This window comes from Dryobates pubescens, chromosome 13 (assembly GCF_014839835.1).
Source record: "Dryobates pubescens isolate bDryPub1 chromosome 13, bDryPub1.pri, whole genome shotgun sequence".
Classification (NCBI taxonomy): Eukaryota; Metazoa; Chordata; class Aves; order Piciformes; family Picidae; genus Dryobates; species Dryobates pubescens.
This window is the reverse complement of record NC_071624.1, coordinates 11,830,033-11,856,892: the sequence shown is the minus strand read 5'-3', so window position 1 is coordinate 11,856,892 and position 26,860 is coordinate 11,830,033. Positions and strand designations below refer to the sequence as shown.

The 26,860-nt window shown below is 60.1% G+C and overlaps 2 protein-coding genes and 2 non-coding genes across 14 annotated transcripts; all 4 read right to left on the bottom strand.

The window, feature by feature from the left end:
• Positions 1–51: 51 nt before the first annotated feature.
• On the bottom strand, positions 52–6,181 carry FAM131A (family with sequence similarity 131 member A). Its single transcript, XM_054166940.1, is given in 7 exon segments — positions 52–2,069; positions 2,458–2,586; positions 2,789–2,971; positions 3,227–3,320; positions 4,197–4,321; positions 5,969–6,012; positions 6,014–6,181. Coding segments are annotated over 7 exon segments (1,077 nt in total). The 5' UTR covers positions 6,070–6,181; the 3' UTR covers positions 52–1,623.
• A 1,817-nt stretch (positions 6,182–7,998) lies between these two features.
• On the bottom strand, positions 7,999–26,830 carry EIF4G1 (eukaryotic translation initiation factor 4 gamma 1). 11 transcript variants are annotated; one of them, XM_054167016.1, is made up of 35 exons: positions 26,735–26,830; positions 25,579–25,639; positions 24,127–24,235; positions 23,935–24,021; positions 23,611–23,643; positions 22,979–22,999; positions 22,177–22,350; positions 21,732–21,831; positions 19,918–20,030; positions 18,769–18,861; positions 18,621–18,687; positions 17,384–18,262; positions 16,148–16,236; positions 15,757–15,943; positions 15,255–15,388; positions 14,866–15,003; positions 14,500–14,673; positions 14,224–14,421; positions 13,814–13,960; positions 13,476–13,712; positions 13,290–13,394; positions 12,760–12,913; positions 12,556–12,656; positions 12,353–12,455; positions 12,130–12,232; positions 11,383–11,639; positions 11,174–11,289; positions 10,851–11,023; positions 10,597–10,722; positions 10,425–10,506; positions 9,569–9,667; positions 9,313–9,447; positions 9,145–9,226; positions 8,930–9,070; positions 7,999–8,814 (listed from the first exon to the last, which is right to left on the bottom strand). In XM_054167016.1, the coding sequence occupies exons 3-35, from the start codon at positions 24,199–24,201 to the stop codon at positions 8,633–8,635; spliced, it is 4,905 nt and encodes a 1,634-aa protein (XP_054022991.1). In that variant the 5' UTR covers positions 24,202–24,235; positions 25,579–25,639; positions 26,735–26,830; the 3' UTR covers positions 7,999–8,632. The 11 variants fall into 11 exon arrangements, with proteins under 11 accessions (XP_054022991.1, XP_054022992.1, XP_054022994.1 ...); XM_054167017.1 differs by having other exon boundaries at positions 25,579–25,635; positions 26,735–26,803; XM_054167019.1 differs by having other exon boundaries at positions 12,130–12,220; positions 26,735–26,801.
• LOC128897724 (small nucleolar RNA SNORD66) lies at positions 14,750–14,826 on the bottom strand. Its single transcript, XR_008462543.1, has one exon. It is a non-coding gene; the product is annotated as a small nucleolar RNA SNORD66 (small nucleolar RNA).
• On the bottom strand, positions 16,026–16,102 carry LOC128897725 (small nucleolar RNA SNORD66). The gene has a single exon (XR_008462544.1). It is a non-coding gene; the product is annotated as a small nucleolar RNA SNORD66 (small nucleolar RNA).
• Positions 26,831–26,860: the final 30 nt, after the last annotated feature.

Sequence of the window (26,860 nt, the reverse complement as noted above, 5' to 3'; positions counted from 1 at the left end):
AGGAGGAGAAAGTGCCCCCACCTGCAAGAAGAGGAGCCTGGCACAGTGCTCACACAATGGACTTTATTGGAGACCTGGCAGGATGGAGGAGGAGGGGTGCCAGGGTGTGGGCACCCCATGGGTACCCCACTGCAGCCGGGTGGGGGAGCTCAGGCACATGCATACCTGCTCCCAGGTGTGCTCTCATGCACACACACGCAGAGCAAAGCTCCCCCTGCCCCTCCACGGGCACCTCAGATTCCCCAGCCCATCCCAGTGCCATGGGGTGCATTCACTGTCCCCGGAAAGGGGATGGTGGTGGGTGTCAGGGAGCCTATCGGGGTGGCCTGATGCCCCCTGAAGCCCCTCACAGCTTAGCCATCCAGGGAGGTGGGAGCCAACCCCACACCAGGCACCCCAGAGCAGAGAAGGGGAACAGGTGCTGTACTCAGTGGGGGTTGATGGGGGGTACTGGAGAGGTGCAGGAGCATGGGCTTAGAGGGTGTTGGGGGCACCTCGAGGGGTGGGTCTGGCAGGCTGTGGCTGGGCAAGGAGCAGCATGCAGCTGGCGAGTAGCCCCAAGAGAACACATGCCATGCAGGAAGGGGGGCGCAAGCGTTGGCAAAAACTGGCATTCCTCCCACAAACGACGTGCCCAGAACTCTGGCACAGCCCTAGGGAGCCCCCGAGCCAGGGTGCTACCCCCAGCCAGGATGGGGGGCTGGTCGCCCTTCATGTAGGCACTTGGTTCCCTGCTAGGGGTGAGTGACTCAGGGATGGAGGCATCAGTTCCACCACCTCCCCCTTCTCTCCACCCCGTATTGCCCAACGGCAGACTTGGGGGACCCTGGTTGGACTGAGTCCCCTGACACAGGGCCGGCTTGAGACTATTGTTGCTGGTGGCCCAAAGTCCCCAGTCTGGGGGCTTGTGGCCACTCAGCCCCCACCTCACAGTCCCCCTGTGCCAGCCCCACACGAATACAAAAGTATAGAAAGCCCTGGCACCATGGCACATCTGCAGACACACACACACCCCCAGCCCCCCTGGCACCCCCACCTGCCCCATGCCCTGAGGCAGCAGTTCACAGTTTAAAACTCGGTCCAATAAAAGCCGTCCGGGGAAAGAGGAGAAAAGCCCTCCTGCTCCCCTAATGCCCCCTACCACCCCGAGCTGTGGGTGCTGGGCACGGGGCGAGGGCACCCACAGGATGCTCAGAGAGGCTTAGCCATGCCAATGGCGCGGGGGGGGGGGGGACACCCATGCCCAGAAGGGGAGCCCAGGGCAGTTGGAGGGGGGAACATGCGAAAAACCAGCCCCACTGATTCAGTCCCATTGATTTTAGGGGGCACATCTGGGCATCAGGGCAGGGGTTGGACCCCCCCAGGCCCTTCCCTACGCCCCTTCCCCGCTTTCATGCAAAACTCCAGGAGGGCAACAATGTGGCCAAGCGGGGCTTGAGCGTGGTGGGGGCATAATGCTGGGGAGGACTGTAGCAGCCCCCCCAGCCTCCCCCCCCCCCGTGCCCAGATAATGAGGGGGAGCAGCGGCAGGGCCCATCCCTTGCCCAGCAGGGAATCCAGCCGGAGGGCAGCAGTGGCAGGGCTGGAGCCCCATCAGGAGATGCAGGGCACCCCAGTGGGGCATCAGGGCTCTTCGGCCTCCTCCTCTTCCTCCAGCGATGCCACCCCAGAGGACGCGACGTCGGAGACTTTCCGTCGGAGCGGGAAGTCCTTGCTCAGCACCACCTCGTCCTCAGCAGGCGAGAGGCAGGCTTCAGCATAGGACACGGAGTAGAGGGAGTCCTGGCACCGGAGCCGTGCCAGGCCCCGCAAGGCACTTTGGCTGGCCGGGGGGGGCAACTTGGGCAGCAGCAGGTCCTCGCCCCCAAGGGTGCCCAGCAGTTTGGCAGTGAGTTCAGAGGGGGACACCATCTCCAGGCTGCAGAGGCTGGAGCAGAGGGTCTCAGGGGAGAGGGTGTGTGAGGAGTCACTCTCGGGTTCACAGGAACCATGCCGCACACCCAGGTGGCACAGGTGGCCCTGCAGCAGGTCTCGGAGCAGCGCACTGGCAGGCACTGTGCTGGTCAGCTCTGCAGGAAAATTGGATGCCTGGTGTCAGTCCAGTGTTGATGGCACTGGGGCCTGCCAGCTTCCCCTCACCCTGTATGCCCCAGGTGGGGAGCAGTGCGATGGGAGTAGCACTGTGCTCCCTCTGCCCAAATTGCTGCATGTGTGGCACTGGCAACCATCAAAGGAAAAGCAAAATGCACTCTGGCACCAGAGAGGGTGTCACCGTGAAGCTCTTCCCCATCTCTGACACAGGCATTGCTTGCCATAGTGTCGGGTATGGGCACTGTCCCATAAAGGGGTGGCCAGGCATCAGGCAGCCTACTCCTCCAACTCTTGGCACCAGTAAGAAGGTTCTGACACCAGGACAACTTGCCCCCCTGGCAGGTGCCCAATCCCCATGGCACTCACCAGTGGGCTGGGAGCTCTCCGTGGAGGGCATGAAGTCCTCATCGTAAGACTCATCATTTGAATCGTCCCCATCCACTGAGGACCAGGCTCTCAGCTTGGCCTCGGCGATGGCAAACTGCTCTGCCACTCCTGACATGGGACAGGCATGGGTCACTGAAAGGTGCCCCCAGAATCCCCCTGCCCCAGCACCTCTGTACCCACGGTGCTGTAGCATGCATGCATGGATGGATGGATGGATGGATGGATGGATGGAAAGAACCCTCTCTGCCACCCCTGCCCTCAGCCATAGTGGAGAAGTGTGCCTGCCAGCCGTGCACCACAGAGTGCCCACCAGCAGCGAAGCGTGCCTCCTGCTCGCCCTCGCTCAGGTGGCAGTAGGAGCTGAAGGCGCTCTCCAGGGCAGTAGGTGACTCCACTGGTTTGCACCAGCCCTTCCACTCGATCAGGTGGGCGACCCGGCCCTGTGCCATGGCTGTTGGCTTTGTCACATGCTCCTTCACCACCTGTGAGATGCCTGCAAAATGCACCCCCACCATCAGCACCCCCTGGGCAGCCTAAGACCCCTCCACAGAGCCCACACCCCCCCACCCCCACAGTCCCACACCCTCCTCTTGGGTGCCACTAAGGAATCCATGGGACATCTTGACCCTCCCAAATCCCACAGTGTCCTCCCCACAATGCCCAGTTCCCTCACCCAGAGGAGAGCCCACCCCCCACCTTCCCTGCCTCTGCCAGGCTCCCCCAGGCCCCGGGCTGGACAGGCAGTTACCGTGCAGTGAGGAGCGGGCCAGGGCAGCAATCTCCTGAATGGTCAGCGCGCGCCGCGATTTGGGCAGCATCTCAACAGTGTCCTCAACATTGACCTGCAGGAGCAGGCAGAGGCATCACAGCCTCCAGCCACCCTGTCTGTGCCCTGCCACCACCCCCACCCCAGGAGGGGTCCCAGGGCATCTGTGCACACTCACATGTTCCAGGCGCACGTACGTGGAGAGACGGTCATGGCCACTCCACCACACAGTGCACTGGGCAGGCACACAGCTGTGCCCATGTGCACCCTGCCTCACTGGCAGCACAACCACACACTGCTGCTGCACACAGAGCTGCCCAGCACGCACTCACCTGCTCATGTAACCACATGCACATACACGGGTGCTCGTGCACACACACACGTGCACTCGCTGCACACATGAGCTGCAGGGAGGATCTTCCTCACACACATGCTGCAGGTAGGGTCTTCCTCACCATGCACACACAGAATGCTCCCACACACATGCACGCTTGCTGTACACAGTGTGTGCACACACCCTCACTACACACCTGCAATGGGCACACACCCGCGTGCATAGCCTGTGCTAGTTGGTAGCACCAAGTGTGTCGTCCCCCAGCTTGCGTGCACACACACGTGCATGTAAGGCCACAATGGCTGGGCTCCAGAACCTGCCGTGCCGTAACACCCTGCAGTGTGCCCCCATTGCCCATCCGGGCTACACCAGGCCCCAAGCCCACGGCCACGGGGGAAGTGATGTGGGATTTGGAGGCGCGCAACAAATTGCATTGCCATGGCAACGAGGCACCGTGGACTGATTTCTCCCAGGATACAGCCCTGCTCATGGCTGACGTCAGAGCAGCCCCAGAGCCGGCTGCAAGCTGGCAGGACCAGGCGGGCAGCAGAGCCCCGTGCAGCCCCAGCTGGGGCCGGTGCCTCACCATGGAATGTGGGCACATGGGCACAGCGGTACCTGGAGGAAGTCCTGGCTGTCGAAGGAGGCCTGGCGCACCAAGCGGGGCAGCGGGCGGGCAGCACTCAGCGGTGACAGCGCTTTCACCTCCTTCCACTCCACGCACAGCGTCGTGTCCACAGCCACTGTGGGAAGAGCCTGGGAGGTGTCAGCACCCTCATCCCCCTGGCAACCCCCTCAACTCCCCCCATCCCGGGGCAGCAGCTTCTTGCCCAATCTGAGACTAGACACAACTCCTTGTGGGGACGCTCTGGAGCAGCCAGTGCTGCGGCACGGGTGACTCACGCCTGGGCAACTCTTCCACCTGTGTCAGCGGTAACGCACAGCCCCAGCCTGGCACCAGGGACTGGGTGCCCATCCCGGCTTGGCAGCTATTTTGAGAGTGGTGGGGGCAGATGGACTAGGCTAGCAGGGAGCAGACTGGGACAGGCACAGCCTGCATGCAGGTATGTGGCACCGGGCCATGCTCTGGGGGGCTGGCACTCCTTCACCATCTCCAAAATCTCCCTCCCCACTTCTCCATCTCTGGGGCAAGAAGAAAAAAGTAAAAAGCAATAGAGGCAATAAAAGCACCAGCACCCATCCTCCACCCCAACAGCCTGAGCTGCTAGCACTGGCACCCCGAACAGATGACTCCCCAGTCCCTTGGACTCTGACTCCCAAGCACTCTGGCCAGAGAGGGTCCCCTTCACTGCAGCTCCCAAGCCATGCCAGCCCCTGAGGTGCCAGGGCAGGATGTCCCTCAGAAGCCTTTTTCCCCATGCACTAAGATGGGCCCAGCTGATGAGGTAAAGTGGGATATGGGGCAGCTAAGCAGCACTTCCCCAAACCTCTCTCTAGGGTTAGCCTCTGGCTCCTCAAGAAAATGCTTATAGCATCACAAATCACCCCTCACCCCTGGCTGTGGACAGGGGCACCCCATAGCGATGTCCTGGTATTGACACCCCCACCCCCATAGCAACATCATCCCCGGAGCCCCCCCACTATGTCTGCACCACCCCCAGCACTGCCTGAGCCCTCACCAGGCCCAGCCCCCAAAACACCCCTGGATCATGGCTGCAGCCCCCATCATCCTCATCCCTCCTGCAGCACCCCCAAGACATATGCGACACCCCCACAGCACCCAATTGGCACCCTACACCCTGCAACACCCTCCTACAAGCCTCCATAGCTCCTCCAACAGCCTCTGTGACCAGCACCCCAGTCCCCCACCACCTTCCCAGTCCCCTGCACCACCCACCCACTCCTCCAAAGCTGCACCCCCACCCCCTCCCTCCCACCCCCTACCCATCTTCACCTCCCGTATCTTCCTCATACCTCCTGGGCCATGCAGTTGCCCCCGCAAGCCCCAAATCCCCACCTGCCTAATGCCCCCATTCCTCTCTATGTGCCTGAGCCTCCAAAGACCCTCAAGCTCTCTCTATTCCCCTCTGCTATATTTAGGCACCCTAATCCTCTGTGCCCACCTTCCTATCTCCATATTTCACCATATCCCCAACCCCCACAGCCTCAATAAACACCCACATACACACAACCCCAAGACCTCCTCAGCTCCCCCATAGCAGTCCCCATCTTCCCCTGTTCCACAGCCCTCAAAGTCCCCAATACCTTAATTGCACCACCCATCTCCTCCCCCAGTAGCCTCTCCACAGCCCCCGCACTCTCCATTCCCAAAACCCTGTACTGCCCTCGACCCTAAACCCCTCTACGGACCCCAAACCCCCCCCCCAAGAACGCCCTTCCCTGCTCTCATCCCGGTGCCGCTCACCCACCGATGGTGGTTTTGGAGCCGATGCAGCCCATGCTCCCGGGGGGGCCCCGGTGCGAGCACTACCGTCGGCTCCGCGCAGCCCGCATCGCCCCCCGACCGCATGGGCGGCCCCAGGCAGCGGCCGCGCACCACCGGAGGCTGTTACCGGGTCGGGCCGCGATACCGGAGCCCCGAGAGGTGCCTGTGTCGGGCCGGAGATCAGCACGTCCAGAGACGTCACTGCTGAGGGAGGAAGAGGAGGGAGAGGGGAAGGCGGGAGGGGGGAGGGAGATGGGGAGGAAGAGGAGGAGGATAGAGAGACGGAGGGAGGAGAAGGGCTGAGGAAGAGGAGGGCAAGGGGAATGAAGGATGAGGGAGGAAGGAAGGGGAGGCTGGGCGAGAGGGAGGCTAGGAGGAAGAAGACAGAAGGGGAGGATGAAGGAAGAGGGGGACTAAAGGAAGAGGGGGATGGAGGAAGGAGGGAGTGAAGAGAGGAAAGATGGAGGAAGAAGAGGGGGCTGAGGAGAAGAGGAAGGCCGGTCACCGCGGAGAGCGCCGTGCCAGCACCGCGGACAGCGCCGCCCCGCCCGGCCAGGGCCCCCCACCTGCGAGCCCCAGGCGAGACACGGGACCCTCAGCAGCGTGGCAGCCCCAGCACTGCCCACGAAAGGGGATCCCTTCCGCCCTGCATCGAGGGGCTGGTGGTACGGACGGGGGCACATAGCCCCTGACAGAGCTGGGGGTCCTGCCTCGCTGTGGCTGGGTTTGGGGCAGGTGGGGGCAGGCTTTGGGACATCACATCTGACAGCACCACAGCGACCTCCGCTGCAGGAGATACAGGCCAGCAGGGATGCCAGGCTGCTGGGTTAACTTGCAGCCAGAGAGCTGTTCATTCTGAAACCTAATGATGGCAATTAATGCTGCAGCACCTTTCCCTGGCACAAAGGAGCACAGGAGGGCACTGTCAGGGTGCCACCCCACTCCTTGGCAAGCAGAGTACCAGAGCAGCCCCAGGGCCTCCCTCTTTACTCACTCACTCCCAGGCAGAAGAGAGCTCCTGGCCCATACCCCACACAAACATACAGGCCCTGCTGGCCTTTCCCTGCCAACCACTTCCCAGCATTAGTGCTGCCAGGGCTGCGGCTCAGACGGATCAGCCTCTAATCTAGGGAACAGCCTCCAGTTAATTATTCTGTACCCTCTGGGCCATGGCCAGGGTGACTCAGCACGAGGCAGCCCAACACAAAGACCAGCCCCCCCCACCTTGATGGGGTCCAGCCTCTACTCCCAGATGAGACACCCCACCGCAGACCCCCAGAAGTAGGGCCACGGGCAGCCCAAGGTGGGTAGATCCAGCCCTCTTCCCAGCCCCAAGGCGGGGGAGGGACACCTACCATCTTGCCCTGGGGTACCAGGGCAGGCTGGGCCCCTGCCCGGGGCTCAAGGCTTGGCACACCCCCGCACCAGCCCAGGCGCAAGAAACGTGGGAGAGGGTGGGCGGCAACAGCGGCACACGGGGGGCGTTATTTAGCAATGTTCTTTTATTTCCAGTTTTTAAGGTGAAAAGATGCCTTTTAAATCTTCAATTAAATACTCCATAAAGAAAAGAAGGAAAAGGAAAAAAAAAAAAAAAAAAAAAAAAAAAGAAGAAAAGAAGGAAAAAAAAAATTCGGTGGGGGGGAAAAAAAAAAAAATAAAAAGGGGGGGAAAAAAAAAAAAAGAGAAAATAATAATAATAATTATTTACAAATTCACGTGACCAGTAATTGAATCCTTGCTTTAATAATTACACGTGCGGCTCGTCACATCCGGCGCTCTATAAATACAGGGGACGCGGATGCGGGGGGGGCCGCCCCGTCACTTGCCCAATTGTGGCCTTAAACGTTTGGGAAGGGAGGATTGGGGGGGGGGGGGGGGGGGGGGGGGGGGGGGAGGGGGAGGGGGAAGTGGGGCTTTTTGGGAGGGAATTGGTGGTGGGGACAGCCTGGCCCAGAGAGAAGGGGTCACGCCCCCTCTCCCCTCCCTTCACCCTGCCCCCCCCCCCCCCCCCCCCCCCCGCCTCCTCTCTTGCCCTGACAGCCTCTCCCCAGGTGTCAGAGCAGGAGCTGGGGTGGGAAAAGGTTTATATTTAAAATAAAAAACCGTGGGGGAGGGGTGTGGGGAGGGTGGGGTGTCCAGGCAGTGATGGAGGAAGAGAGGGGACAGGGGAGAGGAAGAAATCAGGCTCCTGTCCCCAAACCAAATTTAATAAGTTTATATATATATAATCTCTCTATATTTCAGCAAGAAGTGGGGAGGAGGAAGAAGAGGGGGGAAAAGAGGGGAGATAATATCCCCGTCCTGTCCCCTCTCCCCATGACATGAGTCTGGGGGTGCTCTGACCCACTCCTGAAGACCTGGTGTGCCTGCGCTGGGAGGGAGGGGAGGACGGCAACAGCCGCCTCCATCAGTATCCGTTTATTATCATCGTGACAAACTAGTACAGGCCTCTCAAACAGAACCGGGACAGAGAAGAGAGGGAGTGGAGGAGAACCAAAGAGAGAGGCCTTTGGGGGGCACAGAAGTCCCTTGGCCCTGGCATCAGCAAGTCCGGGGATGGGGCCAGAGGTGGGAGAGGATGGAGTCGCTCCCCCGGGTGCCCCACTCACTCTCCCCACTTCCTCCTCCTCCTCCTCCTCACAGCTGCTCAGTTGTTGTCCGACTCATCCTCTGCTTCCCGAAGCCAGGTGAAAAAAGCTGTCACTGATTTGAGAGCCACCCCTTTGCCCTGCTGCTCAGATGGGTCCTTGCTGGACTCCCACTTGTAGAAAGCCTCTTCCTTGATGACGTCCTCATCATAAAGGGCATCAAAGAACATCCGCAGCAGGTCTAGGCAGGGGGGAACAAAGGGGTACCCTGATAATCCCCAGCCACCAGCCACTCTGGCTCAGGTGGGGATGCATCTGCCACCCCTTCTTCAGCCCACCCATCCCACAATACTCACTGGGAGGCTGGTCCAACTTCAATACCAATGCCTGCAGGGCATAGAGCGCTTGGAGCTCCTTCTGTTCGTCCCTCAGGTACTTCTGCAGCAGCTTGGCCTGGTTGCGGATGACTGTGGCATCCACACGGTAGGGGTTCTCAACTGTGGGAGATGGGACATAAGAGGGGAGGCATTGTGGGCCAGGGGATCCCTTCCCACCTCACCCTGGTACTCACAGATGATGGCTGAATGGCACACAGATGTCATCAGGGCCCTGATAAATGTGTTAGATGAGACCTGCTGCTCACTCAGGTTGGCCTAGAGGAGGGAAGGTTGAGGGGCTGTGAGGTGGGGAGGGCACTGAGGAGTTCCTGGGCCCACAGGTGCTGTGCCCACACGCTCACCTCGATCCAGTCATGTATTCTTTGGTTGTTTGGGTTCTCCTTCAGCAGTTTATCCATTTGTTTGCACAGCTCCTCTGAGGTTAGCTCCTTGCGGCTCGGCATGTCCGAGCTGTCCCCCATTGTGTACTCCAATTTCTGGGGGGAGTGGGCAGAGATGTTAAAAGCAGCACAGGGGAACACCATGCTCCTGGCAGCAAGACCCCTCACGGTCCCCCTGCCACAGCTTGGTTCTGTCTTGCTACTACTGGGCTCCCACCTGTTCTGTGACAAATTTGTTGACATCCTGGTCTTCGGGCAGGAATTCCTTCCAGCTCAGACCCCCATCCCGCCACAGCTTTCCTACAGTCTTCTGGCTCTGCAGGACAGACAGACGGCATCAGCACTGCATGCCCTCTATCTCCAGAGACAGAGATACTGTGGCTTGGCCATGCCATCTCCACGACCCAGACATTGCAAGACATCATAGAATCTCAGAATGTTTTGCACTGGAAGGAACCTTAAATATCATCTGATTCCAATCCCCCTGCCATGGGCAGCAACATCTTCCACCAGCTCCATCCGACTTGGTCTCGAACATTTCCATGGAGTGGGCATTCACAACTTCTCTAGGCAACCTGTTCCAGTGTCTCATCACCCTCACAGTAAAGAATTTCTTCCTTATCTTTAATCTAAATCTACTCTCTTTTAGTTTAAAACCATTACATTGTGTCCTGTTGCAACAATACCTTGGCTAAGAAATCTGTCCCCATCTTTCTTCTAGACTCCCCTTAAGTATTGGAAAGCTACTATAAAGTCTCCCTAGAAATTTCGCTTCTCCATGCTGAACAAACCCCAACTCTTCCACAGCCTGTTTTCATAGGGAACATGCTCCAGCCTCCTGACCATCTTTTACAGCCATCCTCTGCTGCTGCTTGAGCAGTCCCATGCCCTTTCACTGGGACCCCAGAACTGAACACAGTAATCAAGGTAATCCACAGTAATCCACCAGAACAGAGAAGGATGCCCCTGCCACCCCCTATGATGGCAGAGGGGTTAAATCCCTGTATTGTCCTGAACAAGCTGCCAGTTCCCCAAGGCAGCAGGCAGCAGCTATGTGTGCCCCATGCACTTACCATGGTCTTGCACAACAAGCCCAGCACCTCAACCAGCAGCGTGGTGGCCTTCCCAATGGGGACCAGAGGCTTTGTTATCTCTCTGTGGGGCACAACAGCACTGGTTGAACTATCTGCCCCAGGAGCCTCCCTGGGACCCCACAGCATCCCCACACAGGGGTACAGCCCCAACCTGAACAGCTCCTCCATGGGGATGCCTTCCTCTTGCAGAATGGGGGTGATGAGCTCAGCCAGGTACAGCCATATGTGCGGGATGTCAATTTCCATGTCTTCTGCAATCTCCAGGATCTCCCGCAGCCTGCAGAGGAGAGTAGGACCATTGGGATCCAGCAGCTCCCAAGCCCTCATTGGCAAGGGACCTCAGCAGGTCTCAGTGACAAGCCCTGGTCAAGGCAGCTCAGGGACCAGGTGGCTCCAGACCCTCACCCTTTGTAGTACTGCTCCTTGGATAGCGTGCCTGCCTTCACCAGCTGGCACAGCAAGATCCCCATGTGCTCGCGGGAGATGGTGCTCCTCTCCAGCGTGGACTCAATGCCATTCTGCACGAAGATGTAGAGCAAGGAGGGACTGCCCAGCTCCTGCACACATTGCAGGGCCTCCTGCAGGGAAAAGAGGGGGTCAGTACTGTCCCATGGTCAGCCCCTCTCCTTCATCCAGGCACCACCAAGACCCTGCCCAACTGCCCAGGGAAGCGGATGATGTGTTACAGGAGGCATGTGATGCTGTGCCTGGCTGCTCCCTCCTCTCACCTTCATGTCATTGATATGCAGGTACTCCTCTATGATCGCCTTGGATTTCTTCTCCAGCTCCTCTTCTGACAGTGCAGGCTTGGAGGATGCTGCAGGAGGTGCTGGCTCTTGCTTAACTGCAAGAGAGAGCAAGGGTCAGGCACTGCCTGGGAGAGGCAGAGCCCCAGCCTAGAGCCAGACCCCCAGGACACCACTCCTCCCCAGCTCACCAGTCTCTCGGCTCCTGTCCCGTTCCTCTGTCATGCTAGCAGCCTTGCGCACGGCCTCTGGGCCGCTCTGCTTCTCTCGTTCTCGGCTCCTGTCCTCTGTCTCTCTGCTGAAGCTCCTCTTGGTGAGGGCAGACCTGTTCCTGTCTGCTCGCTCCCCCCGGTCGGGACGCTCCAAGCGGTCACTGCCCTTCTCTAAACGTGATTCCCGGTCTCCTCTGTCCCCAGCCTTCTCTGATCTGTCACGGCTGGAGCTGCTCCTGGGTGGGAAGAGACAGATGCAATGTCAAGAACCTATCACCACCCTCCCTGACCACAGATGGCAGAGCTCTGTAAGGTAAAGCTATCCCACTCCAGTGATCTCTTCTTGCACCTGACCACCCTCAGAAGAAAACACTCAACCCTGTTTCTCCCCTGTTCCAGCTCATGCCCTTTACTTTTCCTTCTCTGGCTTGGCATGGCTCAGCAGACTCTGGCCAAGCACAGCCACTTCTCCTCAGCAAACCCAACTGGACATGGTGCTCCAGTATCCACAGAACTCCCTCCAGTTCATCAAATGTCCATCTGGTCCTGGGACCTTCTTTAATGCAGACTCAGACAACGAGGTGCCCTAAAGACCAGTCTTGCCACAGGGCATTATTCCAGCCCAGGTGCCATAGGTTTGCCTATGCACTGATTAACCACTGCCCATTTCAGGGGGTTCCTCCCTGAACTGCAGACCCACACATCAAAGCAGGGATGGCCTCTCACCTCTGCACCACGCGGCGGGACTCCATGCTCTCGGCTGGCGTCGACTGCTGGAGCGCTGAGAAGCGGTTCAAGGTGCTCGTGGCTGGTCGCCCTGAATCAGATGCTGGGCGTGAAAAGAGGGGAGTCTCAGAGTTCAGCACCTCCCCAGTACAGGAATCACCAGGGGAAGGATCCCCTGCTCCCACCCTGTCCAACAGCACCCAGCCAGTCTGACACTGCCTACCTGAATCTGCAGGCTTCGTGCCAGATCCTCCACTGCTACCTTTGCCCCAGCTCAGTCGCCCACCTGGCGCAAAAAGCTGGTTGTTGGAGTCGATGGATCCAGGCTGCAGGTGGAGAAACAAGAGTCAGCACTGAACCCTACACCAAGGTAGAATCTGGGCCAGGCAGCCAGCTCAGCCACCCACTCTGCACCCTCAGCCTCACCTTGGTGATCTTTGTTAACCGGCTGGTGTCAATGGGTCTGTTGCCTTTACTGATGGGCACTGTGTTCCAGCCATCATCTGCAACTAGGCTCCCACGTCCACCTGAACACAATGGGGAGAGACATAAGGTGCAGTTTGGCTTCAGTGCCCAGCAATAGCAACCCACCCCTAGCAGCCTCAGGTGTTCCCAAGCTCAAGGACTTACTGCTGGAGGATGGCCCAGGGGGTCCTCTCCTCTTGTCCTTTGACATGAGCTGCTGCACTTTAATGTGTTCCCGATGTTCCTCCATTTCTGCTTCCTTGTGGATCTGGTCAATGGTTTTGGGGCCCTGGTCTCCTCGCCGTGGTACCCAACTATTCTGCAGTGGCCAAGGAAGAAAAGAAGGCACTGAGCTGGCTGGAAAACCGAGGCAGACACATTTGCCTTTCCCAGCCATCCCACCCTCAAAGCCTCAGGCCAGTCTCCTGCCTCCCAGTCTCCCCATGTGCTGTGGCAGCTTTTGGCACAGAAGGACTCAGTTTCCAGAGCCCTGCTGCATTAAACAGCTGCCAATTACTGTGTGCCCACTACCACTACCATGCTAGCCAAGGGTTGGGAGCTAGCACGGTGTCTCTGGGGCTGGCCGTATCTTACAGTCACCTCTACCTTACTGGAAATAAACAGACTGTTAGCACTCAGAGGACACAGGCCAGCAACTGCATGGGACAGAGGACAATCCCCAGGCATGCACTTACCCGTCTGAGGTCAATCACATCCTGCAGCATGAAACGGATTCGGGATGATGTCTTCTTCTCTTTGATGATCTTCTCCATCTGATTGAAGTACTGGTCCATTCTAGGCTACAGAGGGACAGAGACACAGTCACATCCCTCCCAAAGGCAAGGGCAGAGCAAGGCAAGGCAGAGCAGAGCAAGGAGTACCTTGGCCTTCTCAAAATCCAAGTCCTTGCCAATGGTGGTAAGCAGGCGGCAAAGGCACTCAAGAGACTCCTCATCATGGTTTTTGAGCAGCTTCACCACACAGTCATGCATGATGGCTTCTGTCAGCATCTTCAGTTTGAAGAGTTCTCCAATAAACTTGATGTTGCCCAGGGATCGCCGGCGGGCCTTGTCCCGCGCCTCCTCCAGCTCATCCTTCATGCGCGCCTTCTCCTCGGGCTATGGAGGGGGTGAGGGGCACAGCAGGGCAGCTCAGAGCCTAAAGCTGCTCCAAGGACACCTGCACCAGCCCTCAGCAACAGCCTCCCACCCCAACTTACAGCACTGGCATCGTCCATCTCCTTTTGCCGCTTCTCAAAGATCTCATCATCGTCCTTGTCCTTCTCAAACTCCTTCTGGCAGCGGTTGAGCAGCAGTTTGCGGAAGTTCACAGTCACTGTGGGCTTGTCTGTGGTGGGCACTTTGAGCTGCAGGGTGAGGTACAACCCAAGCAAGAAGTGTGAGTCATGTATCTCCCAAAATCTGGTCAGCTAAGCTCCAGGCACTCCTCAAACCAGGAAAACACCACCCTACACCCTTGAGATGCCCTGCTCTGGACTTGGATCTCCAGTCCACACAGCCCAGTTTTCCACACCCTGTACAGAAGGACCTGCACCCTGCTGAGCTCAGTCAAGGCCCCCCACCTAAATTCCTGCCACCTCTGCAGGAGACTTCCCCAAGTCCTGCTCACCCCCATAAGGCAACGGCACATGTTAGCATAGGCAACAGAGAAGTTTGGCTCCGAGATGGCCTTCTCGAAGACGAGGTCGATGACACCCTTGAGCCGCTCCTCCGTGTCGATGGACAACTCCATCACCTGCTTCATCAACTGCTGGAACATCTGGGGTGTCAGCTTGTTGAGGATGCTGCGGACACGGCGGAGCAGTTCCTGAGAGGACAGCAGAGTCAGCAGGAGCTGAGGACATACTCCCCTGCCCTCCCAACACCCACCTGTCCTGGCTCTAACCTGTGTCTTAATGTTCTCAGGATCCTCCTCCTCGGAGGCACGCTTGCTGCTGGGTTTCCAGGCCTTCTCAGCCTTGTTTAGCTTGACATCCTCATTGAGGGACACAGCAGCAATGATTTTACGGGGTTCCTTCCTCTGGCTCTGCTGGGAGCGGCGGGGACCCAACCCTGAAGGCTGACATGGTGAGAAAAAAGACTCAGCTCCTTGCTCTGTGACCAGCCAGGCCAGCTCCCAGAGTGTTTCCAACTGCCTTCTCAGATCCTCAGCTCCATCACAGATTATCAGTGGCCCAGACACAGTGGCTCAAAAGCTTGATCATCACAGAGGCGGAGGGGTACAGCATGGGTGGAGTAAGCAGATACTCACCAGGCCCCGGTTGCCCATGACAGGCCGGCCAAGGTTGGCAAAGGAAGGGGTGAAGTCAGGACTGCAGTTCATGCCACTGAGGCGGATGGGGTCTAGCGCCCGCAGTGGGGTCTTGTTGGCCTGCAAAGGTACACAGGGCTGAGGATGCCCGGGGGCAGAGGAGCGGGACGGATCCATCCCCCAGCCTCAGTGCCGGGACAAGGAACTGGAAAGAAGGCCCAGAGGTGCTCCCACACACCAACCCCCCAACTCAAGGCTCATTGCAGAAGCTGCAACAGAACCCTGAGCACCAGCAGATGAATTCCTGCCCTGCCTTGATATGGCACAGAGGAGCCAGACTCCCACCTGGGTACCACCCACGCTCCCCCAATTTCCAGGGCCGCACCGACCTTGTCCAACACCACATCTGTGATCTGGGGCAGCCCCTCAGGTTTCTGCATGCTTGCAAAGATGAACTGGAAGCCGAGCAGAAACTCCCGATCGTATCGTTTCTTCTCCTCAGGGTTCAGTGGCTTCCATTGTTCTGAAGTGGAGGGCAAGAGAGAGATCCTGATGTGGCCTGTCCCACAGCCTGCAACCCAAGCTATAGCAGGTCTGGACCCACCCAGGGACTAGTAAGGTGGAATGTAAACAATCACAGTGCTTTTTCCAGCTTGGTGCACCACAACCACGATTCTGCTTGCTTAGACAGAAAGCCCAATGTCACTCTGCCTCCTGCCAAGACCCTTGCCCCTGAGGCCTCTGTCCCCCATCCCATGCCAGACTTAGGGACAAAAGAGGAGGGCAGCGTGAGGTTTAGGACAGCTGGACCATGCCACCTCCACCCTTCCTACCACCAGGTCTGGAGGCAGTGTGGCTCCCAGTAGAAACCTGGGCCAAGGCATGGCTAACCTTCCTTGTAACGGTACTTCTGGTCAGCAGTCTTGCCCTTCTCCGGAGCCAGCTTGTCCTCCTTCTCCTCCCACGTCTCCTCTGACTCCTCCTGCGGACGGGCAGGGGCTGCATCCTCCACTTCACAGGCAGGGGCGGATGCTGGGGGCTTGTTCTCCACCTCTGAGGCACTGTCGCTGATCTGAGACTGCATCAGGAAGGACAAGGACAGCAGTCACCCCTCGAGCCAGGTCCTGCCCCCTCCACCTCAGAGCCAGGCGTCCACCCATTTCCTCAGATCCTCATTACCATCATGGAGCATCAGTGGCCCAGACACAACGTCATAAAGCAGAACGCATCACAGGAGGAGACGGGACACAGGGTGACCCCTAGACACCCCTGGGACACTCACCTCTTTAAAGGCATCCAGCAAATCGCCTACTGCCTCCTTCTTGTTCAGCTCCTTCATCCTTCGTTTCTTCTTTGGCACTGACACGGCGACTGGGAGGAGAGGCAGAGATATGAAATGAAGGAACCCTCCCAGCTCCCAGTGTACTGCAGCATCAGCTCAGGGGCCACCAGCAATACCCCAGTAACAGCACACAAGCTTCAGGATGGGGCCACAAGAAGCCACAGGGATGTGCCGTGCCAGCACAGCCTGTCCCCAAACACACTGTGTACCCACCCAGGCATCTGCAGCCCTGCAGATCATACACACAGCCTACCAAGCTACCCCTGCCCCGCCAGGCATGCACCCCAGAATACACCCCACACAGACATACCTCTCCCCATCTAGTCACTGCATCCCAGATTACCCTGTGCCTCTCCAAAGTGCTCACACCTCTTCCCTAGTATAGTGCTCCCCATCCTCTTCAACAGGATCCCCACAGACACCAGCATCTCTCTGCAGGGCAACCCTTATAGGAACACCCCCAAACACATCTCTGCCTCCATACATGATCCCCTGTCACCCCTATACACCACCCCATACAGAGGTGCTTCCCAGAAGTAGATCTGTCCCCAGGGTAACCTCCTATACCCCTCTGTATCCCTGCACAGGATACTCAGTACAAACATATCCTATGTACTCCCCTCCCTTATCCTCCGTCCAGCACCCCTACCTAACCCTCACCCTCCCGTGCAGGATGCTTCAAAAAGAAAAGCAAACAGCAAAACCCAATATATCATCTCTTCAGCACATCTTCAGGACACTCCACTACACCAAATGCCCCATACCGCTAAAGCTCTGCATTGCCCCTGCCATCCCTTCACCTGCTGCACCTCCCAGTGCCTCCAGACAGCTGGGGACAGCCCTCACCTACAACTGAAATACACCTGCCCTACACCCCCACAGAAGGCACCACATGAAACATACTTCCTCCAGAGCACCCCACAAACTGCACATATGCCCTATGGTCCTGCATACAGATGCATCCTGCGGGTACCTCCCTCCATGTCCCCAACCACAGTAACCATGGCCCCAGCAATCCAGCACCCCACACCCATGTCTCCTGGCTCATCTAACCCCACCCCTTCTCCAATACTCTCCCTGTAATCTATGCCAAGTACCACACCTGGGTGACCCTTTCTGCATCATCCAACACCCACCCTGGGGCACCCTGCTGCCCCACACCCCCCCAGCCCCAACCTTGCGCGGTCGCCTCCGAGGTCTGTGAAGGGGCAGGGGTCGGGCTTGAGCTCCGCTCCTGGGCCTCACAGGGGCCTTCACTCTCCTCCTCTTCCTCCTCCTCCTCTGCTGGTGGGGAGGCAGGGGTGCCAGGCTGGGCTGGTTCCTCAGGCTCTGAGATGGGGGTGACATCCGACTCAGGCTGCTCCTCACTCGGCTCTGCTTTCCTGGTGCCCTCCACTCCATTGGGCAGGGACAGCTCTTCAGGCTGGGCAATGGGAGAGTCCAGGGTGGGCACAGGCACCGGTGTGGACACCGGCTGGCACACGGGCACCTCAGGGACCGGCTCAGGTGCCTCTTCTAAAAGCCCGTTGGCCTCGGTGGCGGGCTCGGCGGGAGGCTCGGGGCAGGGCTCTTCCCGGGGTGGCGGTGGGCTGGGGGAGGAGGGTTTGGCGGGCGCTTCGGGGGCCTGTGGTACAACAGGTGGGGGCGACGGCACGGCCGGCACCGGGGACACGGCTGGCATGGAGGGGACAATGGGCACCAGAGGCACCTCAGGGAGCACTGGTGCCTGTGGGGCAGGCTCTGGAATGGAAATGGCAACTTCCTCCTCCTCCACAGCCACCGTGTCCATGACAGGCGTGGGTACAAGGGGCAACTCCACAGGCCCTGGCACTGTAGTGATGGCGCTAAACGTCTTGTGCGGGTCGGGCGGCGCCTCGCCCAGCTCCACTTTAGTGTCCACATCCACGGGGGGCTCCACTGCCATCACTGTCACTTCTGAAAGCACCACAGGCTCCACCTCGGGGATGAGGGGAGGGGGAGGTGACGGGGATGCCGACTTGCTGGGCTCCAGGGAGACAGGCTTGCTCACCACCAGCGCGGGTTTCGGGCGGTCATCTGCAAGGTAGGCAGCATTAATAGGCAGCTCTCCAATCCCCTGCTCACCATGCATCCTCCCCCAGATCCCTCTGTCTGTAGGAGAAGTGCCAACCCACATCACAAATGGGTGGAGGGACAATGGGGGTTCTCCAGTGCCCAGGGGACAGCTGGAGCGAGCAGAAAGCCCCCATGAATTCTTCTGGGCCCAACATGGGGACAACAGTCCCCAGGTACATAGAGAATGCATCTGATCCCACAAAGCCCAGGAAAACCAAGGAACAGCAGTACTGGCATCTCATACCCTGCAATGTCAACACAGAGACCCCGGCATTAACCATGCCAGCTGGCACACTCGCCCCCCAGTGCAGGCACTTACCGGGTCGGACAATAACAGCTACATGGGGGGTCTCTCCATTGGCCTGGGGCTCTAAACCGCTTCCAGCCTAGTGGGGGCAAAGAGAGCGATCAACAGGGCCCTCTGCACATCCCACTGCCCCAGCCAGGGAGGCGGAAGGTCCCCTTACCTGTGGAGGGGTGGGGGTAGATGAGGTCCTTGCTCCGGACATGATTTCTTCAGTGATGTCTTTGCCTCCTTGGTTGGGGTCTCGTATCCGGATCTGTCCAAAGGTCAGGGCACAGAGGGGAAAGTTATCAGCAGGGTGGGGAACACAGCACACAGGACACTCTCCTTCCCTAGGCCAAACACCCCTAGGACACCCCTTTCTCCAAGGACAGAGACAAGAAGCTCATTCATCACTGTGCCTGCTCTGGGTATACAGAGGAGGATCACCAGGTGCCACCTCCCTCCCACAGGGCACAGCATCCCACAGACAACTACCCGTCCTAATGCTCACCACGAAGGGACAGTGTGGGGCAGGGAGAGTCTTGCAAGCCATCATGCCAGGCAGTTAGAGCCAGGGGCATGTCTCCAGGCCAGCATTCATCTCTGGGAGTCAGGAGATCTCAAAGCATAACAACCACAGTGGCACAAGGCAGCAGTGACCACCCTCCTGCCTCAGGCATAGCACAGAGGAACAGCCTTAGCATGACAAAGTCAGAGTGAGCTCCATCTCACAAAAGGCACAGCCCATACACCCACAGCCTCACTACCCCTGTACCCTGCTGAGAAGCGAGTGAGGGGTGCATGTGGATCTGGGATCCCAGTGGCAGGGGACAGTGCAGCCCAGGGTCTTGCTCTCCCCACCCTTAAGCATGACCTGCTCCCAGAGCAGCAAACAGAAGACACAGGGTACCAAGGCCCCTCTGTGAGGAAATGTCAGCACCTCCCACCCCCTAGTTTGGGGCCATGACAGCAGCTGCCTGGCTCCCCACTATAAATAGGCCCCACGCAAGGCCTCCAAGCAGCGGCATCTCCGGGAGCAGACAGCAGTTGGCAGCCAGGCGCGGCACACACACACAGCCCTCTCCTCCCCCCCCACCCCGACGCCGTGACTCAGCACAATGCTGCTCGCTGGGACAGCCAAGGTCGCGGCACCCACCACACACCCCAGCCCCCCTGCCAAGCCCCCGGGCCAGGGGGTAGCATGGCTGCATGCCACCCTTCTTTCCTGCTGTAGCACAGCCCATCCCACACACCACGGGCACTCAGGGCTGGCACCATCCCCTCCTGCACACGATCCCCCACACACAGCTGAAGGCATTTGACTCCTTACCGTCTTGCGTTCTCGTTTGGGGGGTATCGGCGGCTGCTGGCTCACAATGACCTGAGCAGTGGGGACCCCCGCTGGAAACTGCTGCACCCCCTGTGCTGGGTAATAAGCACCCGCTGGAGGAGAGGAGAGAGCGTCAGACTGCTCAGCTCAGGTCCTCTGAGCTCGTTCTGGGGTCCCCCTGATTCAGGAGCCCGGGGAGCCCGTGCTGCTCTGCAGCGATCCCCCATCGCATCCGGCCCAGATCTTCCCAACTCGCCTGACTGGCCTGACCGAATTCCTTCCCCATGAAGCAGAGCGTCCCCGCGCCACCCCCACGCCCAGTCACAGCCCTGCAGGCGCCCGCCATGCCCACCGGCTCCACACCACTGATGGCCTTGCTTGGACATTCTGCCATGCCCAATATGGGCGTCCATGCTCCACGGGCAGCTGCCTTCCAGTTGGTGTCCTTATCTCCCCACAGACAGCACCAGCCTCAGGGCGGCACCAGCCAGCCCTGTCCACACCCTCCATTCACACCCAGGTCGAGGGGTTCCAGCTTCCTGAGCCCCTGGCAAACCCAGTCCAGAGGAGGGAGCTGTGCAGGGGCCAGAGGCAGAGCTGGATCCCATCCAGTGCTGGCACAGACCCCAACTCCTCCCAGGGCATCCCCAAGCATTACCTCTAGAGCAGTACAACGAGGGCATGTAGGGGACTGGACAGGCACAGCTGAGCCCCAGGCCCTTCTGGCTCCAATGCCTTCCTGGCTGAACTGAGCCCTGAACTTGTCCCAGGTGCTCTGTGAGCCAGAGAATCCTCTGTCTGCCCAGAGCAGACAGGGTCACCATACAGACCTTATCTCAAGATGGGCTAGGCACAAGGAAATGGAGGGAGAGCCTGAGCTACCCAGCCTTGTGCACCAGGAAGGCCAGCCTGGGACATGACCTGCCAGGCCACCCACAGTCTTGTGGGCAAGGGGCACACCGCTGCCAGTTCCTCTGGAAACAGCTGCCGTCCCAAAGCAGAGGTTGGGAGCAAACTCATCCCAGGACCCTGCAGAGACATCCTGAGGATGCCCCAACACTGGGCACAAAGAAGCAGCTTGCCTTGACCCAAGCACCAGAGACAGTCTCTGTCAGGGGCCACCTCGTTCCTCCAAGGGGCCAGGTGGGCACCAAAACAAGAGGGAGGGAAAACAGGCACGTACCTGGCTCAGAAAAGGCCCATCTCTACCCTGACTACACTTTGCTGAAATGCTGGGGCTGGACCAGAGGCCTCAGCTCACATTTCTGTGTCTGCCAGGCCTCCCAGGAGCAACTAAGTCTAAATATAGTCACAGCTTGGGTAACCAAATACAACTGGAGGGAAGAACAGGGGGCTGCCCATACCATAGCTCCCCAGCGCCAGGAGAGGGCAGCCACAGAGCATCCCAATGCCCCCAGCTCAGCTCCTTGGGGAGCAGAGCGCTGAAGAGTGATCAGCAAGCACAAAACTGCTCACCACCTTGACAGTGAGACAGGGAATAGGGGATAAAGTCTGCCCTGACCGTTGGCCAGGAGAGTTAAACATTAAATGGCCCAAATTTGGAAAAGAGTGGGGGTGGCTGCACCAGTGGGACAAAATGCACAGCCTTCAGTGCTGCTGGGAGACAGGCAACATCCCCTGCACCCCAGAACAGCCTGTAATGGAGTCACAGACACAGACCAACAAGCTGACAGAGGGGTCTGTGCTCAGCTCCTGACACCAGAGGGGGCAGCAGGAAAACCAAGAGAGCAGAAAAACAGGGGAGTGCTGGGGCTGAAGAGCACTGGAGAGCAAAGCAACCCCCCAGTCTGTACCGTAAGTCCCAAATTCTGTGGGGCTGGCTCCAGGGTAAAAACTAGGGGCACCAGGCTGGACCGGGTACTGCTGGGTTGGGACGACGTATGTGGAGCGACCCTGCAATGGGGGAGAAGAAGAAAGGTCAGTTACTGATGCTGCGGGGCACGGATGGACCCCCCAGATCACTGACATACCCCCAGAGCTGCCTGTGAACCAGCTGGGCACCAGGGCAGGGAGCAAAATGCACCAGGTGTCTCAGGGGCCTGCCAGGGAGGGTGACCAGCACTGCCTGCTGTTTCTTCACAGAGCCAAGCAACACCCAGTTCTAATCACTGGGTGCCCAGAGAGCCTGGGAAACTCCTTCTGCCCTCCTAAGAGAGACCTGGGCTACAAACCGAGCCAACAACGCCCTCACCAGTGACCACCCCAGTCCCCATGTAGCGTCCAGGGCACGGCCCTCACCTGTCCAGGAATGTAATAGGCTCCTTGAGAAGGTGTGTAGGATATCTGGGAGGGTATCATCATCACCTGGGAAGCAGCCGGATACACATGGGCAGGGGGGCCGGGGCGGGCCGTTGTGGTACTCGGCACACGGGACGCGCTGGCGGGAGGCTGCGCCCTGTTCTGGTAGAAATGCTTGGGGAGAGATGGGGCACAGCGTCAGGCAGAGCGCCGGCACGCTGACCCAGCACCAACACACCCAGGGTGGGACACCCCTGTCCTGCTCACACCAGGAGGACCAGCCTAGCTGTGCACAACACCCAAAAAGTCAGCCTAGGCACAAGGAATAGCTCCACGGGAAGAAGAGGGAAGGACATCCCACCCACCACCGGGAGGACACTCAGCTCCCCGCCCCCCCTCCAGCACTATCCTGTGTCCACACACCTTGGGGACCACCTGGGTCCACCCGACCCAGCTCATGCCTGGTGTGGGCTCCTCCCAGCCTGATGGGGGCCGCCAGCTCCAGTGCCAGGAGCCGGCCACCACCACACGCAACTCAGCGGCAGCAGGTCCCAGCGTGCTCCGTGCCGGTTCCCGGAGCTCGCACGGAATGCTGGGACCTGTAGTCCCGTCGTGCCCGGCCACACTGCAACCGGACAGCCAGCCGGCTGGAGTCAGCTATTCCACCTTGGCCCACGTCCTTCATCCCAACCCAGCTTTTCCACTGGGGAGGCGCATCCCTGGGAGCGGCAGCTCAAAGCCCAGCAGCGAGCGGGCAAGAAAGGGTCCACGCACACACCCCAGAGCAAGGAGAAAGCTTTACCTGAAGAGACCTGAATCCTCCCTGTTAGCAAGCGCACATGTACGGAGGGAAAAGGGGAAAGAGAGACAGGAGTTACCCGCACTGGGACAGGGCTTGGGTGCAGGGTAGATGGCACAGGAGCAGAGAGAAGGCTGGGGAGCCCTTCGCCGGAGCTCCCACACCTGCCAGGGTCTCCTGTAAGGACCTCCAAGGGGCGGGGAAGGGGTTTGAGGGGCTGCCAGCTGGCACAGCTAAGAATGTCACTGGATCTGTCCCCAGTAACTCCTCCACACAAGAGGGTTGATGGAGGTCTAGAGCCTTGCACAGCACCACAAGACCTTGGGAAATCCCCTCTAATTAGTGAGGAAGAGAAGAACAAGGAGGGGCACAGACAGAAGCAGCAGCCCCAGCTGGGGTTAGCACAGGCACAGCCACATGCTGCAGGCTCCATGCAAGGAGAAAATTGGGGAAGACACTGCAGGGAAACTCCCCCAAAAAGTTGAGTGGGTGTCCCCTACTTTCCTCAGGCTAGCCCATCCCCCAGCCCTGGGGTTCCCATGTGCTCCCCAGCCCCTTCATGCCCAAGGTGGGTGTTCCTGTGCAGTGTCGGAGCAGGATGCTTGGCATGCAGGATTGGGGAAGTGGGTTAGTACCTGCTGGTGAATAGCCCGAGGCCCTGCTGGAAACTGAGAGAAGGAGGTTTGGGGCAGGGGAGGAAGGAGAGAAAAGCAGTCACTCGGTGGGCATCCCTGGCTGGAGGCATCTGCACCCCCACCCCAGAGGCGGGAGGTCCCTGGACAGTAGTCTTGGTCTGGATCGTGGCTGTGCTCCCCCTCACAGACTCATGCCAGCCCCAAGGGGCACCACAGGGCTCCTTGCACTCCTAGGCACCACAGCATCGGAGGCTGCTCAGCCAGGAGACAGAAAGCTGCTGGATCCACCCCATAACCCCCTCCAAAAGGGAACAAAGCCCTTACCTGGCGTGGCTGAGAAGGCGTATTCATTTGTGAGGTCGGTGCCGGGTTAAAAACCACAGGTGCCGTCTGACCGGGTGGGAACGTCGGCTGGAGGGAGGTACGGAGGGAAGGAGATGGTACCACTGCCCCTGGAGTGAACCAGGGATGCAAACTGGGTGCCCACCCCCCCCACAACCCGAAGAGGCCAGTTACCTGCGGCAGTCCGGGAGAAGGGGCAGGGTGTGGGGCTGTTGGGGCTCCTCCTGTGGGCTGTGGAGCTTTGTTCATTTCATGGGGTTGTGCATAAGGATCCCCTCGCTATCTGTGGGAACAGGGACAGCAGGCATAAGCTGGAGGTGGGTACCACCCTGGGCATCTATCTCCTATCTATGTAAACCTCAAAACCAGGGGATCTTCAGCCCTTTAGCATAAAGCCAGACACCAGCCATGCCCCAGAGACTTCATCACACCCGAGCACAGATCCCCAAGGCAACCACTCCTGCCCCACTGGGGCACAGGGAGAGGGTGGGCACCACTAGGACATGGATCCTGAGCAAGTTCCCACGTCCTGCAGAGCAAAGTCCCCCATTGTGCTCTAAACCCAGCTGCACACACCAACAGGACCAAACCCCCTTGAGGCGACATCACAAAACCCAGCTAGGCACCCCAAACAAGCAGGCACCAGTGCCTGTGACCTGCTGCCAGCACACAGGCCACCACTAACTCCAGGGGGCAGGGTGAGCCGGCAGCACCCCAGCGTCACTTGTGCCCGGTCTCCACCCCAGCTGACCTACTAAGCGCTTCCCCTGGCCGGCCAAACCTGTTCCTGCCAGTGATGCCGGGTTCCCAGCACACACCACAAACGCCTACCAAGGATGGCAGGGAACAACTCCGGCATGTCCCCCCCCCGCCCCTGACGCTGCCAACGCTCCTGCCAGGAAGACGCTGAAGCCCCTCAACACTGTCACCACCCAAGGCAGCCTGGGCACCTTCCTGGCTGTCCTAGGAGTGACTTGGCAGCCAGCGTTGCTCTCCCCGCCCCAGTGCAAAGGCCACTGGGGGAGAAAGAACAGGTGGTGCCGCCCCAACCTTGCAGCCTGCCAGGGGTTCCCTGCACCCCATGGCACCTGGCGAGCCCACCGGTCGGCACAAGCGCTATAGGGAGAATCTGCAGTGCCTCCTGTAACCTGACGCCTGGCCGCGTCAGCCCTGCTTCAGGGCACTGCCAGGCATGTCCCACGGACACGGGCCCCCACTGGCATCCCCGGGGGGGCCCAGATGCCCTGATCAGTCTCCCCACCTCAGGGTTGTACCCTGGCATGAGGGGAGTGCTACTCCAACATAGGGATCCCCCAGCCACAACCTCAGTGGAGATGGGTCCTGCTGGGCTTTCAGGAGATGGCAAAGACTGGGCTGCATCCCCTCGGTGCTCCCCCCAGCCCTCTACTCACCAGGGAACCGAGGATCCAGTACAGGCAGGCTGGTAGGGGCTACCTGGTACGCTCACTCTGCACAGCCCTGGGACAGGGCAGCCTGGGCCATCTTAGCTCGGCCTTAGCACCAATCTCCCCAAAAGAGAGGAGGGGGAAGGGTGTCACACAGGGTATCGGGACACCCAGAGATGCACCCACTACCAGTAAAACCGGAGGTGAAAAGAATACTCACCCCCCCGCGGGAAAAATCTGGGCCGGCTGAGCGGGCCTGCAGAGACCGTTCATCCGACTGACTTGGAAAGAGAAGGGAAGGGGAAAGAAAGATCAGCCCGGGGCGGGGGGAGCCCAGACCGAGTCCCGCGCTGGCCGCTCCCCGGCCGGCCCAGCGGTGCCCCGGGTGCAGTCCCGTCCTGGGGGAAGAGGGGATCGCCGCCGCAGGGTTTTGCAATAGGAGGAGCCTCCGCGGCCGCTGCCTCCCCCGCGTCGGGAAAGGCCAGGCCCACGGCCTGCACTGGGCCCGCAGCCGAGGCGGGGGGGACCCTGCCGAAGGCTAGGTTCTGGTGGGACACGGAACGGCCGGACTCAGTCCGAACAGGACTCTGAGGGGCTGAAAGGGTACAAGACGGGGGGGGTCCACGGCGGCGGGGCCACGCCAGGCCAGGCCGCGGCGCCGGCCCAGGAGGAACTGGTCCAGCCAGGCCCGAGCCTGGCCTCGCCCCCAGGCCGAGGCGGCGGCCCAGCCGGCTGGCGCTGGCGGCTCCGTCCTGGGACTGGCGTGCAGGCCCAAGGCGCCAGCACCATCTTGACGGCGGGTGGGGAAGGCCGCGGGGGGAGAGGCCGCGGCGGCATCCGGCGGCCCCAGTCCCCCCCTAAACAGCGCACACACACACACGCTGTCCCCCCCTCCCCCCCCCCCCCGCGGCGGCCTCTGCCAAGGACACGTGTCACTGCCGGCCGCCGCCATGGCCCGCGGCCCCACCGGCACCGGCACGGACGAGTGGGGCGGGGGCGACGGGGCACACACCACGTGCGGCAGCGGCGGGCCTAGGCGGGCGCGGAGGCACGAGCACGTGCGCGGCGGCGGCGGAGCGCACACCGGCCGGCACGTGGGGGCACGGAGCCGACTGGCGCCTCGCGGGACCACCGAGGCAGCGGAGCCGGGCCGGGCCCGACAGGGAGCGGAACTGAGGCAGGGCAAGGGAGGGTGCCGGCGGCGGGGCGGCGCCCACGTGGTGGTGGCGGCGGTGCGGCGGAACCCGGCGGCGCGAAGTCTGGAAAATGGGGGGGACATGAGGCAGCCCGCGGCCCGGTACCGGTACCCCCCACCCCCACCCCACCCTTCCACCCGCCCCCCCGCGGCGCGCGCCCGCCCCGCCCCCGCCCGTTACCTTCAGTCTCCTTCAGCGCGCGCGGCCCGACGCAGCCGCAGCGCAGCGCAGCACGACCATTTCCGGAGCCGCGCCGCGCGCAGGGGCGGGGCCGGGCCGAGCCGCCGCGGGGGAGGGGCGCGCGGG